Source organism: Rana temporaria, chromosome 7 (genome assembly GCF_905171775.1).
Source record: "Rana temporaria chromosome 7, aRanTem1.1, whole genome shotgun sequence".
In the NCBI taxonomy this organism is placed as follows: Eukaryota; Metazoa; Chordata; class Amphibia; order Anura; family Ranidae; genus Rana; species Rana temporaria.
The window spans coordinates 42,094,246-42,109,229 of NC_053495.1; the positions used below are offsets into that span (position 1 = coordinate 42,094,246).

At 42.7% G+C, this 14,984-nt stretch overlaps 1 protein-coding gene across 1 annotated transcript in view; it reads left to right on the top strand.

Moving 5' to 3' along the window:
• ACTR8 (actin related protein 8) overlaps positions 1-13,667 on the top strand; it is a 30,709-nt gene extending 17,042 nt beyond the window's left edge. The window contains exons 9-13 of the mRNA XM_040359267.1: positions 1,086-1,181; positions 4,771-4,911; positions 8,562-8,823; positions 11,312-11,475; positions 13,302-13,667. Of these exons, the coding sequence (XP_040215201.1) occupies positions 1,086-1,181; positions 4,771-4,911; positions 8,562-8,823; positions 11,312-11,475; positions 13,302-13,445 (807 nt within the window). The 3' untranslated portion in view covers positions 13,446-13,667. The remainder of the gene's footprint in view (positions 1-1,085; positions 1,182-4,770; positions 4,912-8,561; positions 8,824-11,311; positions 11,476-13,301) is intronic.
• The last annotated feature ends 1,317 nt before the right edge of the window (positions 13,668-14,984 follow it).

Here is a 14,984-nt window from a genome sequence, read left to right on the forward strand (position 1 = left end):
TTTAGGTCAACATTGGATCATTCAGAGATCCTCACTGAACTTCTGGAGAGAGTTTGCTGCACTGAAAGTAAAGGGGCTGAATAATTTTGCACGCCCAATTTTTCAGTTTTTTATTTGTTAAAGTTTGAAATATCCAATACATTTCGTTCCACTTCATGATTGTGTCCCACTTGTTGATTCTTCAAAAAAAAATTCAGTTTTATATCTGTTTGAAGCCTGAAATGTGGAAAAAGGTCGCAAAGTTCAAGGGGGCCGAATACTTTCGCAAGGCACTGTATGATGGATTTCGTGGCTCCCTGGGCAATCTTATGCCACTCGTCCAGCTCAATGTTCTCCTGAAAGTCAGTCTCCCATCTCTGCATGTATTCTAACTTTTCAGAACATTTAGTTAGGACCATATATATTTCAGAGATATGTCCCCTGATCTTGTCATACTGTGTACATAAGTATTCCATCGGGGTCATTGTAGTTATGTCCAAACTTTTCCAGATGGTAGATAAAAAATGCACTATCTGGGTGTACTGAAAGTATTCGGATGACGGCAACTGATGTTTATCCTCTAGTGCCTTTCTTGTTAAGATACTACTTCGATCACACACATCTTCTATCCTCAATAGCCCTTTGTTTGTCCACCAGTCAAACCTTCTAGGGGTAAGGCCTGGGGTAATACTTGCATTTCTCAAGATTGGAGCTAAAGGGGTATGTAATGAAATTTATGGGATTTGAGCAATCTATCCCAAATACTTAAGGTGGTAGAGAGTGCCGGACAGATAATTGGGGGTCTCTGCTTAGGGGATAGCCAAATAATAAAGGAAATCGGGTGTGTCATACCAGACTCGGCCTCTATCCGCATCCAGATCGGATGGGGACGTGAGCTATGGAATCTAGTAATATGGGCCAGCTGTGTGCAGCATAATAATACTTCAACAGGTCTGGGAAGCCTAGTTCTCCATACCTCTTGGGGGCATACAGCGTGCGTGAGTTCACCCTAGGCTACAATCACTTTTAAGAAATTTGTGTACAATAAGAAAAAAAAATGTAGGGTTTGCCTATACTTAGAATAAAGCCATGTTTATTTACTACAGGATATCTGTGGACTGCAGGATCATGAGTTTCAGGTCAGACGCCCTGATGCTCCAGCCTTCCTGTACCAAATGAGACTTGGAGATGAAAAACTTCAGGTAAGAACAAATGATTATTTTATTTATTTAGAACCAATCTGTAGTTTGTGCAGATATTTCTTTGCACTCATTGGTAGAGTAGTATTTTGCACGCTGTAATCACTTTTGTGTGTATTCTTTGTCCAGCCTATGGGTTTTGAAAGATTTTGAGGAGAGTCTGAGGAGTAGCCAGAGTGTGTGGTGTCTCCAGTATCGCTCACATCTGTTTTTGTTTTTCTCATTCGATTTGTTTATTGCAAGTTTTCAGAGAAAATTAAAAGTACAAAGACCCCCAGGAAAATCCGCTCTATCCAAACATAGCACATAATTGAGAGTCTCAGATGCTCAAAGCACTAGTCATTAGGGGCATAGCAATAGGACCCCTTTTACACTGAGCCGCCCATAGCGTCAGCGGTAAAACGCTGCTATTTTTACCGCCGATGCTATGGGCGGATTTGCGGCGCATTTCGGCCATTAGCGGGGCGCATTTACCCCCTGCTAGCTGCTAAGAAAGGGTTAAAACCACCCGTAATGCGCTGCTGAAGCAGCACATTGCCGCCAGTATAGCCGCGCTGTCCCATTGATTTCAATGGGGAGCAGCGGTGGAGGAGGGGTATACACACCACTCCACTGCTCCAAAGATGCAGCTAGCAGTACTTTTTTTTACCGTCCTGCTAGCACAACGCTCTAGTGTGAAAGCCCTCAGGGCTTTCACACTGGAGACAACGGAGCAGCTTTTTAAGGGCGGATTGCAGGCACTATTTTTAACGCTATAGCGCTTGCAAAACGCCCTCAGTGTGTAAGGGGTCTAATAGTACTGTTAATACATCATAATTTCAACAGGCCATTTAAAGACTAGCAAACTGTACATGGGTCATGGGAGGGAAACGCTCCTCATCACACATAGTGCTGGCCAAGAGAGAATACCTGAGAATTTAGAGTGGGACAAAGGAAAGAAGAGAAACAGAAATCTACAGCAGGTAAAAGAAAGAAGATGATAGAGAGTAGGGAGTTGTCGGCTCAAGACACTACTTCATCAGTCCTCTGAGATATGCATATATGAAGCCCAAAGGGTTCATTGTTTTACCTTGGTCATTCACCACACTCTGCAATTTCTCATGTATCCCAATGCACAAGACCAGGGTCCGGATTCAGAAACAACTTACGCCGACGTATATATTGTTACGCCGCGTAAGTCCACGGATGCGCCGTCGTATCTATGCGCCTTATTCAGCAAACAAGATCCGCCTGAATTTTGGCTTCATACGACCAACGTAAGTCTCCTACTCCGTCGTATCTTGGGTGCATATTTACGCTGGCCCCTGGGGGCGCTTCCATTGATTTACGTGTCGAATATATAAATGACCTAGATACGCCGATTCACGAACATACTTGCGCCCGCCGCAGTAAGCTACGCCGTTTACGTAAGACGTACGTCCGGCGTAAAGTTATTCCACATAAAGCAGGGGTAAGTCATGTTGGGGAATGGACGACGGAACAGCCGTCGTATTTTACGTCGTTTACGTAAGCCGTACATGAATGGGGCTGGGCGTAGGTTACATCACGTCGCGGGCATTGAGCCGTCGTATCTTAGGAAGTGTATGCGACGTGATTCTGAGCATGCGAGCGCATGCGCCGTTCGTTCGGCCCTTTATTTACATGGGGTCACGCTTCATTTTAATACAACACGCCCATTACCTTCCTACTTTGAATTAGGCGGCCTTACGCCGGCCCATTTACGCTACGCCGCCGTAACTTAGGGAGCAAGTGCTTTGTAAATACTGGTCTTGCCTCTCTGTTACGTCGGCGTAGTGCATATGAGATGCACTATGCCCGCTCAAAGATACGCCGCTGTTTGTGAATCCGGGCCCTTGTGTTTAGTGCAGGTAATAGACACAGATGATCTCTTCCAAGCACCTGCAATTGAACATTTAGCTGCTGGAAAAATAAGAGGCTAACCTTTGTTCACTGCGAGGAAGATCAGGAATGGTCTCATTCAGCAAAGCATAATGGGGCTGTTGCACAATATTACCAAAAGGACGAAGCAATGAGAAAATTCTGTTCCAATATCCCCTAATTCGAGGGCACTGCCACCATATATAATACTTTGTTCATGGGACAGCCATGAAAACACCACAGAGAAGAGCCACTATACATCTTAGCCAGGCAGGCTGGGATAAGGTACCATCGCGTAAGAACTTTAAGATTTGCGTCAACAAGAGACACGTGCACAATGCCTCAAAGCTGCACGGAACTGGATGTGCCGTGTTTCCAGAGACACACCAGAAGACGGGTCCCTGTTCCAGTCCACCATATAAGATGGCTTGTCCAGGGAGGCTAACAGAAACCCATAATTCTGCAAGATTCCTCCTCTCTGTTCCTTGTCCAAATTACACCATTTTCCTAGGGAGTGAGTGAGGGGGCCATCTATCTCACAGGGCACAGTGATTTAAAAAAAATAGGAACTTTTGACGAAAGTGAGAAAACTCACATCGCGGCAATTCTAACTTCAAAACACTGTGAGCTAAGGTGAAGGATCCAATGGAGGCGAAATAGTGTCCAATAAATGCCTTTTATCTAGCCGCCATTTGAAAGCCCCATCATCCATGCCTGGAGGGAACTGGGGGTTATTAAAGATATGAGCCAAGGTATTAAACTGGGAGATCGGACTATCCTGTGTTCATAATCCATCCCAGAGTGCCAGCGAATGTGACAGAGTTGGTGCCATGATTGCAGTGCCAACCCTAGGGGCCTGCCACATGACAAAGTCGATAGTAACCAGTCAAATAGCTTGGTCTAGCTATACCCAATCCATTTTTCATAGTATTGACTGTTGTGGTAAGTTGTTTGTTTGTTTCTTCCTACCCCCAAAATAGTAATTTTCGAGCAGAAAATACAATTTATTTCTGTTCTCAATATATACTTATATTTTTTTTTTTAGATGGGGGAAACCGTTACAGGACAGGATGAGTCCTAAGTAAATTTGCCTTTGCACTGCCCATGTATTCATACCCTACCTGGGATCTCTTTAGGTTTTTCTAGAATATCGAAGTATAATTTTAATTATTAAAAAAAGGAGGTGGAAATTAGACCTTTACAAGCTGATTTATTGAGATTTTACCTGTTAAAGTAGAACTATGGGCAAAACTAAGGGAGGGATATAACCCTTGTCAGATTTTTTTATTTATTTTTGCCATATGTGTTCCATTGGAGAGATTTCCCTTCACTTCCATAGCCAAAACAGGAAGCGAGAGGAAATCCCTGCAAATTAGGGGGAATCCCTTAGGCACCCCCAGGTCACCAAAACTAGTGTCCCCATTGGAAGATTTACCCTCTATTACTTTTCTGGGGACAACCCAAAATTTAGGATTTTCTTTTACTTTCATTTTCAATGTGGATCTTCTTAAGAGGGCACAGACGGCAATAAAAACTAATAGGTGTTGTATTCCATCTCCACACTATCCAAAATTAAAAAATAAAAACATTTTTAGTTGTACTTTAAAGTATTCAGGTTGAAAGTCATGTTGGTTTTCCAGAACTTTAGCCTATTTGACCAAGAGTTATTTTTCTTTTATCTACATTTTATTTTTTATTTTTTTTCTTAATGTAGGCCCCAATGGCTCTGTTTTACCCGGCCACATTTGGAATCTTTGGCCAGAAAATGACCTGTCTGCAACATCGATCACCAGGAGACCCAGAAGATCCTCACGATGAACATTACCTGGTGGCCACACAAAGCAAACAGGACCAGGTTTGTTTAGACTAATTACTACTACTCCTACTTTATCCGAATTAGAACATGGAGACATTCTCTGATCTTCTTGATGTTGTTGAAAAGCTTAAGCACAGGGCCTTCTCATTACGGTGGCTGATTTATGTTTTTTCATGAGCTGTAGTTTTGGAGCCTGTTGGCTCGTATATGCTCGAGTATAAGCCGAGTTATTCAGCACATTTTTTTTTTGTGCTGAAAATGCCCCCCTTGGCTTATACTCGAGTAGAGCTGCACGATTCTGGCCAAAATGAGAATCCCGATTTTTTTGCTTAGAATGAAGATCAGTTTGTAAGACAGAAATGATTGATATGAATTGAAATGTATTTAAATTATTATATTTCTGTAAGCTATTGACTTATATCCTGCTATTTTAATACAAATGTATATATTTATTTTATTGAAAATAAACTTAAATTTGAATGAAAAAAAAAGAATGAAGATCACGATTCTCACGGTGTAAAATCTTTTATACAAAAAAAAAATGGGCTCACTTTACTGGCTAGTTTTTTTACTTCATTAAAGTCATTTTTTCCAAAAAAAATTGCATTTAAAAAGACTGCTGCGCAAATACAGTACAACATATAATATTGCAACAACCGCCATTTTATTCTCTACTGTCTCTAAAATATATAATGTTTGGGGGTTCTAATTTTCTAGCAAAAAAAAAAAGATTTTTAACTTGAAAAGAGCTGTCAGAAAAAGGTTTGGTGTTTAAGTGGTTAAATGTTCTTTAATTTACATACAGAAGTTTATTCCTTTGATGTGATACAATGTTTAGACTTAAAGGATCACTAAAGGAAACTATTTTTTTAGCTAAATAGCTTCCTTTACCTTACTGCAGTCCTGGTTTCATGTCCTCATTGTTCATTTTTGCTTTGAAGTAGCTGTAATTCTGCTGTGATCTCCACACTTCCTGCTTGTCTGGCTTCCTATGAAAAAACTCATGGGAGCTTCTCACTGTGGTCCAAGCTGTGTGTCTAAAACTCCTCAGAACCAATCGCATTCATTTTAAAAACAAAACACTGCCCTGGATTTGTTTGTTTTTTGTTCTGTGTCTCTCTCTCTACTTCACAGAAACATGAAACCAGTTTAAAACCGAAAGTGAAACTAGAGGCACATTATATGATTCATTTTTATCTGTTTTTAATCATTTTTAAAGGGAATCCCTTAACCTTTATGTCTCTATACCCTGTAAACCAGGGATCCTCAAACTACGGCCCTCCAGCTGTTGCGGAACTACACATCCCATGAGGCATTGTAAAACTCTGACATTCACAGACATAACTAGGCATGATGGGAATTGTAGTTCCTGAACAACTGGAGGGCCATAGTTTGAAGACCCATGCTGTAAACAGTCATTTCAGCAAAAAAAAAAATTTCCTTTAGTGACCCTTTAACTTTCCACTGATAAAGAATGTTTTCAAAACTTGGCAGGCTGCCCAGACTTTGAATTTTGTCTGAGAGTAGAGAGGAAATTCTTTGCATACCAAAGTGCAGAGAGAAAATTCTTCATGTCAAAGATCATGAAACCCTGTGTCAAAAATTGCAACGGGAAAAAGATCACAATGACAATTCTTGACGATTAATCATGCAGCTCTATACTCGAGTCATCTTTTTGCGCCTGATCTCCTGGACTTTGGGGACCTGGTGCCAGCCGTAGGTCCCCTGGACCCCAAACTTGGCACACATGTAGCCCCACTCTTCCTCCTACAAGTGTGCAAAGTTTGTTGTCTGGGGGGCCTACGGCTGTGGAGCACCGATTTTTCAAAGCCGGGCACCCCTTCCATAGACTCCCATGTTAAATGTGAGGCATGCACATGGACAAAGTGAGGCATGCAGATGGACACCCTAGGCTTATACTCGAGTCAATACGTTTTCCCAGTTTTTTGTGGTAAAATTAGGTGCCTCGGCTTATTCTCGAGTATATACAGTAATTGGTAAGCAGAGAGAGAGAGGGAATGTTTTTTTATATACTGCAGGCCTCAGAAAGTGTTCACTCAGTTACCATATGAGGTGAGGTGCTTTCTGGTTACTTGCTGTTGTGTATTACCAAAAGTACAAATTAAGACTAGGGGTGAACCAAATGGAAATTTTGGTGCCAAAACCGAAAATGCAGGATGTATCACGTCCTCAGTCTCTAACTATCTCTTATTGGCTCGTTCCCACAAATCGCCGTAGCTGTACGTCGGCCCTTTAAACATCTATAGTAGGCGCGCCTGCTGCACGGCGGGGGACCCGATGCGCGTGGTCAGGGGTCAAGGGCCAGAATGTGTGTGTGTGTGTGTGTGTGTAAATGCACAAATCCCTGTTCTGACAGATTGTCTGTCTGTTCCTACTAATCGGGAACAGCGATATGTCTCCTCTAGTCAGTAAAACCCCCCACAGTTAGAATACACACGAGGGAATACATTTAACCCTTTGATCGTCCCCTTTACCTGGCAGTGACATTTACAAAGTAATTAGTGAATTTTTATAGCACTGATCGCTGTAAAAATGTCAATGGTCCCAAAAATGTGTGAAAAGTGTCCCATCTGTCCGCTGCAATGATGCAATCTGGCTAGAAATCGCAGATCGCCACCATTACTAGTAAAAAAAAAAAAGCCAAAAAAAACTATTCCCTATTTTTTGTAGACGCTATAACTTTTGTGCAAATCGATCAATATTTGCCTATTGCTTATTTATTATAGCAAAAAGTAGAAAACCTAATTTTTATTTTTCAAAATTGTCGCTTTGTTTTTGTTTATAGCGCAGGAAAAAAAACATGCTGAGGTGATCAAATACCACAAAAAGAAAGCTCTATTTGTGGGAAAAATCGGATGTCAATTTTAGTTACAGCGTCGCACGACAGCGCAATTGTCAGTTAAAGCGACGCAGTACCGTATCTCAAAAAATGGCCTTGTCATTTAGGGGGAAAATCTTCCGATCATTAAGTGGTTAAACTTCAACACATTGCTAATAGTGTTTGCAAAATTTCCATTCGGCTCACCTCTAGATCAATGCAGCCTTGCCAGTGCCCGTCGGATGCAGCCTTGCCAGTGCCCGGATCAGAGCAGCAATCTCCCACTGTGTCACGGAGCTTGATTAGAATTTCCCAGCTGCAGTAACAATGTCCCGCTTCCTAAGATCACGTGTCACTGATTCAATGTTACGCCATTGGATCAGTGTGTCATCTATCACCACAGGCAGGACATTGTTATTGTGGCCGCCCGGACAATTCAACTCTGTGACACACGGAGATCGCAGCACTGAGAGGAGGGAGGGGCGGACTGGGGCACGCCAGGATGACACCCCAGCAATGAGCGCCCCCCGGGGTGGACCCCGCCCCCTTTTGGGCTCCATTATCGGCATTTTTCTCCTTTTTTTTTTTTTCTGTGAAAAACAGTTTTCGGCCGATAATTTTCGGCTGCCAAAATTACGGTGCACCACTAATTAAGATTGGTTTATGGAACTTTCTGACTAAATCGGTTGCATTCTTTCTTGGTAAGTGTTATCCACTCGCAGATCTGTTTTTAGCCTCAAATTTCTCTTTTACCATTAATATTTTGGTGTCCATTGCTTTATAACACTGCCATTATTCTCTCAATATACCCATGTACACTATATACCTATATTTTTATCTTAACTTTTAGTCTTCGAAGGCAGCTGCAGAACGCAAAGCCATACCCAAGCCTGGGATGTATGAAGATGCTCGAAGCCAAGCCATGGATATCTCTGAAAGAGGGCACTTGCTGGAGTCAGACCTGGGACCATCTCAGAGTGATTGTATGGGGGCTGGAAATGATGGAGAGGAGTCCGCAGCCACATTGTTCTCCAGGAAAAGCATAGTGTCACAGTTTGAAGGAAAAGCTCTAGGACTGGATAAAGCAATTCTTCATAGTATTGACTGTTGTGGTAAGGCTTGTTTCTTCCTACTTTGCTTGTCAGACTACTAAAAAACATGTTAGATTATTGATTTGCTTGTACTGTGATATTATTTAGTGCTCCCCTGTTTATTGGATTAGAATACATTCTGAAAGTGGGGATTTTTTTTTTTTTTTTTTTTTTTAATGCCTTACAATTTTATTAAAAGCAGGCAGCTCCAGATAACGGCATCTGGTCCCTTGCACAGCACTCTTGCACCCCTGACACCCTAGATGAAAGTACCAATCGGCTTTCAGGTTGCTGGCTTTGACCCTGTCCTCTTTTGTTCCACGCATCTTAGTTTTGATTAGTGGCCTGGCTTTCACAGTGATGAGATGAGGAATATGGAAAGAACAGTGTTGGACCTGTAGGGTTATTTCATTGGTATTGCTATCTTAAAGGAGAAGTCCAGCCTGGGCTTCTCCTCTGGGTCACAGGAGTGCAATTTGTTTTGCACTCCTGTGACCCATTTTCAGCGGTGAGCGGTTTGAAGTGCGCTCTCCGCTGACGTCACTGGAATCGGTCCAGGCACCGCATCATCCCAACTTAAGAAGTCTGGATCCGCTAACTGCCTGGACTGACGGCAGTCTCAGCCTCTCAGCGAGCCGCTGAGACAGCCGCCTCCACAGCTCGGTGCTCCAGTGAGCATGGAGGAGCAGAGAGGAGAGCTGCTGATTTACAGTCAACAGATCTCCGCTAGGGGAGGTGAGAGAACAGCGATTGGCGGTGTTTGGTGGCTCGGTTCTCAGTGTAGAGTTGGTGGGGAACAGATGCAGCATACTCTTCTCTTTAGAAAGTATTGATGTTGATATAAATGATTTGGCTCCTGGACAGGCAGCTTCTACACCCTAGAGCAGTGGGCATCAACCCTGTCCTCGGGGCCCACTAACAGGCCAGGTTTTATGTATTACCTTGGGGAGATGCAGACTAGAATACTGCAATCACTGAGCAGAAAAGGATATCACCTGTGATGCTTTTCCGTTATCTTGCAAACCTGGCCTGTTGGTGGGCCCTGAGGACAGGGTTGATGACCACTGCCCTAGGGGATCTACTCCTTGGCTTGTAAAGCAAGAACAAAAGAGTGAGATATCATGGATTAGTGGCTGCTCCGTCCTTAATATAATTGAAAACCACATGCATCTCCCATGGGACTTTGTTGCAGCAAATCGTACTCAAACAAGGTCGATTTTTAGGTATAAAAATAGAAAAATGTTTATTGTACAACAAAATAAAGTGTCTCTAATCTATACAATCAAATTCCTGTTCTGGAATTTGAATGTTCTCTCATACTCTCCTAACAGGGAGTGGACATATCATATACATAGTCTGATAGTTGAATAACCACCAAAATGTCCCAACGTGTTTTGACTGGCTTGTAAAGTAATATAACAAAACATTTTTAATTAAACTGCCACACCCACCAAGTCCAGATAGAACTTTATTCCAATAAGTCAGTGGGGTCAATCCAAAAAAGTCCAAGAGCACCCCCTTCATCAGGGCTTGTTTGACAACAATGTGAATAGACTAGAAGTGAACCGGGACCTTAAATGTCGGCAAGCACAGGCCTTGTCAGCAGCTGGATTGCAGTCTGTATACGGTATATTCTAGTTCTTTTAGCTTTGAGCGGACTTTCAGAAGTTAGACATTTGTGGGTTTCCCTCAAAAGATCTCTACTCCATGGCTTAACTAAATGATTTCAAGCAATGTTGACACATGGCTGCAGTGCTCTTTTTGGGTTCTTCACTCGAAGAAAAGGGAGGCGACTGGTGTATTAAGCCTCGTACACAAGATCAGTCCATCCGATGAAAACGGTCTGAAGGACAGTTGTCTTAGGTTAACCGATGAAGCTTACTGATGGTCCGTCACGCCTACACACCATAGGTTAAATAACCGATCGTGTCAGAACGCGGTGACTTAAAACACGACATGCTGAAAAAAACTAAGTTCAATGCTTCCAAGCATGCGTCGACTTGATTTTGAGCATGCGTGGGTTTTTAACCGATGGTTTTGCATACTAACGATCGGTTTTGACCTATCGGTTAGCAATCCATCGGTTAAATTTTAAAGCAAGTTTGCTTTTTTTTAACCGAAGGTTAAATAACCTATGGCGCCCACACACGATCGGTTTGGACCGATGAAAACGGTCCATCAGACTGTTCATCGGTTTAACCTATCGTGTGTACGCGGCCTTAGAGGTGTATGAGGCAGTTGTGCCCAGACTGCTTCAGATCCATACACCAGTCCTCGCCTCGTTAGACCGCCCACTGCAAAGAGAATGCAGCCTTTACAGAACGGTTTGTCCTCCCCTTTTTTCTTTTCTTCTTTTTTTTTTTCCTTTGTAAAATTTTGGATGTGTTTTTATTTTGTTTTTTTATAAAAAATTTTTTTTTTTTTTTTTTTTTAATGTGCTAAATAGCTTGAATATTTCTCAAGGCTATCTTCAACTTTGATTTAATACCCTTCTCTCTTTTGCTTTTAGCTTCTGATGACACCAAAAAGAAGATGTACAGCTCCATCTTGGTGGTGGGAGGAGGGTTAATGTTTCATAAGGCTCAACAGTTTTTGCAACACCGAATACTCAACAAGATGCCCCCATCCTTTCGAAGAGTTGTGGAAAACGTAGAGGTTATTACCAGACCAAAGGTAACACGTTTTTAGAAGTTATTTTTTTTTCTTGATTGTGTGTGATTTATAAGTCCTTCTTATATTGAAAGATTAGGAGAAGTCGTTTTCTAAGAGTCCTAGGAACACAAAAGAGGGAGCACAGATACCTGTCCAAAAAAAATAAAAAAGACTTGAGCTACTTTCTGCAGCTGATGTCTGTAATTTCCTGTACAGATTTGATGGGGGTAAAGGGCGTGGAGACCTAGGAAAAGCCTAGGTATTACAGGCAAAGTACTTTTTATCATTTTACTTTTGATTGGCTTTATTATACGTTTGAGCAACGTTGTTAACCCTTTCCCCGCCGACAATATGCATATATGTGGCCTCACGAAAGTTGTTCTTTATCTGTGGGGGCGCATATTTGCGTATCTGTCTGTGCGGCGCACTCCCAGCACAGAGACCGGGCTCTCACCAGCGATTGGGACCCGGGACTCCCGGTTGTGTGTCACCTCATTGCTGTGATGGCCTTACTGTGAGTCTGCCCCTGTGTTTTTCTTCCCTTTTTTGAATGGAGAGGAAGATACTTTGCATCTTTCTCTTATTGCAGGAAAGGAAGATATAAACAAGCAAAAAATGTGTAAAAATAATTTTGGGTAGAATATTTTTAATTAGTATGAGTTACTGTCAGTGTGTTGTTTTTGGGCCCTACTTTGAGTACAAACAACTAACATACACATATGTGGTATTGCTGCAATCGTTGGGAGCAGGAGAATTTATTTTGGGTTCTTCTTTGGTGGTAAATTATAGTAATGGCAAGAAATATACAGCTAAATTTTTTTACTATTTTGGGCCCGTTTTCCTTTGATAATCCAAAAAAAAAGCAGGTGATGTCTGTTACCATTTACCACCAAAAGAAAGTCCACGTTGTCCTGAAAAAAACAAGGTATAATCCATCTGGATACACAAAGTAGTTGTGTTAGTAAAACCGTACATATAATCACTCATTTAAATTAGAAGAAAAGAGGTCTAAGACCTCAAGAGAACCTTAAACTACGTAGAGGGTTCTTTACTGTAAGAGCGGCAAGGATGTGGAAGTCCCTTCCACAGGCGGCGATATCAGCGGGGGGCATCAATGGTTTCAAGGAACTATTAGATAAGCACCTGAACGACCACAACATACAGGGATATACAATGTAATACTGACATATAATCACACACATAGGTTCGACTTGATGGACTTGGGTCGTTTTTCAACCTCACCTACTATGTAACATGTCAAAGTTGCAAAATTTGTGCTTGGGCATTAACATTTGTTTTACCCTCAGTCACAAAGAGGTTAATGGTACCTGTAGTTTTCTCATTTTTGGAGAATAACTACCGTATATACTAGAGTATAAGCCGATTTTTTTTTTTTTTGTGCTAAAAATGCCCCCCACCCTCGGCTTGTACTCGAGTCACCTTTTTTTGCGCCTGATCTCCCGGAATTTGGGAACCCGTTACCGGCCGGCCGTAGGTCCCCTGGACCCCAAACTTGGCACACGTGTAGCCCCACTCTTCCTCTACAAGTGTGCACGGTTTGTTGTCTGGAGCACCTACAGCTGGGGAGCACCGATTTTTCAAAGCCGGGCACCCCTTCCATAGACTCCCATGTTAAACGTCAGTCTAGGTATGGGCACAGTGAGGCATGCACATGGACAAAGTGAGGCACATTGAGGCATGCAGATGGACACTCTAGGCTTATACTCTAATCAATACGTTTTCCCATTTTTTTGTGGTAAAATTTGGTGCCTCGGCTTATATTCGGATCGGTTTATACTCGAGTATATACGGTAACTATGTTTTTTTTCTGTGTTTGATATCCTTAGGACATGGACCCACGGCTGATTGCTTGGAAAGGGGCTGCAGTCCTTGCCTGTCTGGACACTACTCAAGATCTGTGGATATACCAGGGGGAATGGCAGAGGTTTGGAGTGCGCATGCTGCGGGAGAGAGCTGCCTTTGTCTGGTGATTTAAATGGACCCAGTTTCCTATAAATGCAGCTGTGGATAATCCAGTTATAGACTGAATTGGTAACTGGGACAAACTTTGTGTAATATATTCCAGTCTGCCTAGCAGCAGAGGTGAGAAAATGTCAGTGTGTTCTGCCCTTGTAACATGTTCTATGTTTATTTTTTTACAAAAAACTGAGTGAACATTTCAGTCACACAAAAAAATAAAAATTGAAAATAAATAGTGTTTTGTATATGTGTGTATTTAGTTGAACTGACCTGCAGGTGGCAGCGTGGGATTTTTTTTTATTTATCTTTTCTCTTTTTGACTTATTTTTGTAGTTTTTAGCCCCATTTTTGTCTTCTGCAAGTGAATCTCAGTTCATTTTAATCGACTAAAACTAATTTTAGTCTAAAATCGAATGGGTGTAGTTAAATTGTAATACGTTATTTAAGCATTTCTCTACAATTTCCAAACTCATCATATGCTGCTGCTGGAGTGAAAAATCTAATGTTATGCACATTGGTCTGAAGAGGCCTGTAGTGCTGCACAGTGCTGGATGTGGTCTGAGGGATGGCCTGTAATGCACAGTGCCCTGGATGCCACTGCCAGTGGGCAGAGGAGGCCTGTTGTGATGCTGCACAGTGCTGGGTGGTGGTCTCGGGTCTGAGGGATGGCCTGTAATCCACAGTGCTCTGGATGCAAGTGGTCAGAGGAGGCCTGTAATGCACAGTGCCCTGGATGCCAGTGGGCAGAGGAGGCCTGTTGTGATGCTGCACAGTGCTGGGTGGTGGTCTCAGGTCTGAGGGATGGCCTGTAATCCACAGTGCCTTGGATGCCACTGCCAGTGGTCAGAGGAGGCCTGTAATGCACAGTGCCTTGGATGCCAGTGGTCAGAGGAGGCCTGCAATTTTCATAATGCCCTGGATGCCGGTGGTCAGAGGAGGCCTGTAATGCTGCACAGTGCTGGATGGTGGTCTCTGGTCTGAGAGATGGCCTGTAATCCACAGTACCCGTGAGTGATGCCAGTGGTCAGAGGAGGCCTGTAATGCACAGTGTGCTCTGGGCAGAAGGTGGTCTGAGTGGAGGGGAGGCCTCAGACCTGCTGTATCTGTAATGTACCACAACTGTTATTACTGTACACTCAGTCTGCTCTGGGCACCTAGCAGCATCAGGATTTGGGACTCGGGAGGCCTCAGCCTGGCTGGCCTGTAACGCACAGTACTGCTCTCACTCTCGGGGTCTCTGGCAGTCATCTTGTCGCGGTGCGCTTGCTTGCTGCGAGTGAATTGAGGGATCAGGCGTAACTCTCTGAAAGACCGGAAGTTGGTTCACAAGGGTAAACGCCCCGGCCTAACATTTTCATTTGTTAACTAAAACGGAACTGATTTTCGTATTGGTTTTCATCATTGGGCGAAAATGTGCTGTACTTTTCATCACTGTAAAAATGCCGCTGACTAAATCTTTGAAGAAAACCTTTTTTTGTTCACCAAGTTAACTATTACTACAATCCCAGTTACAAAAAAGTTGGGACTCTATGTAATATCTACATGAAAAT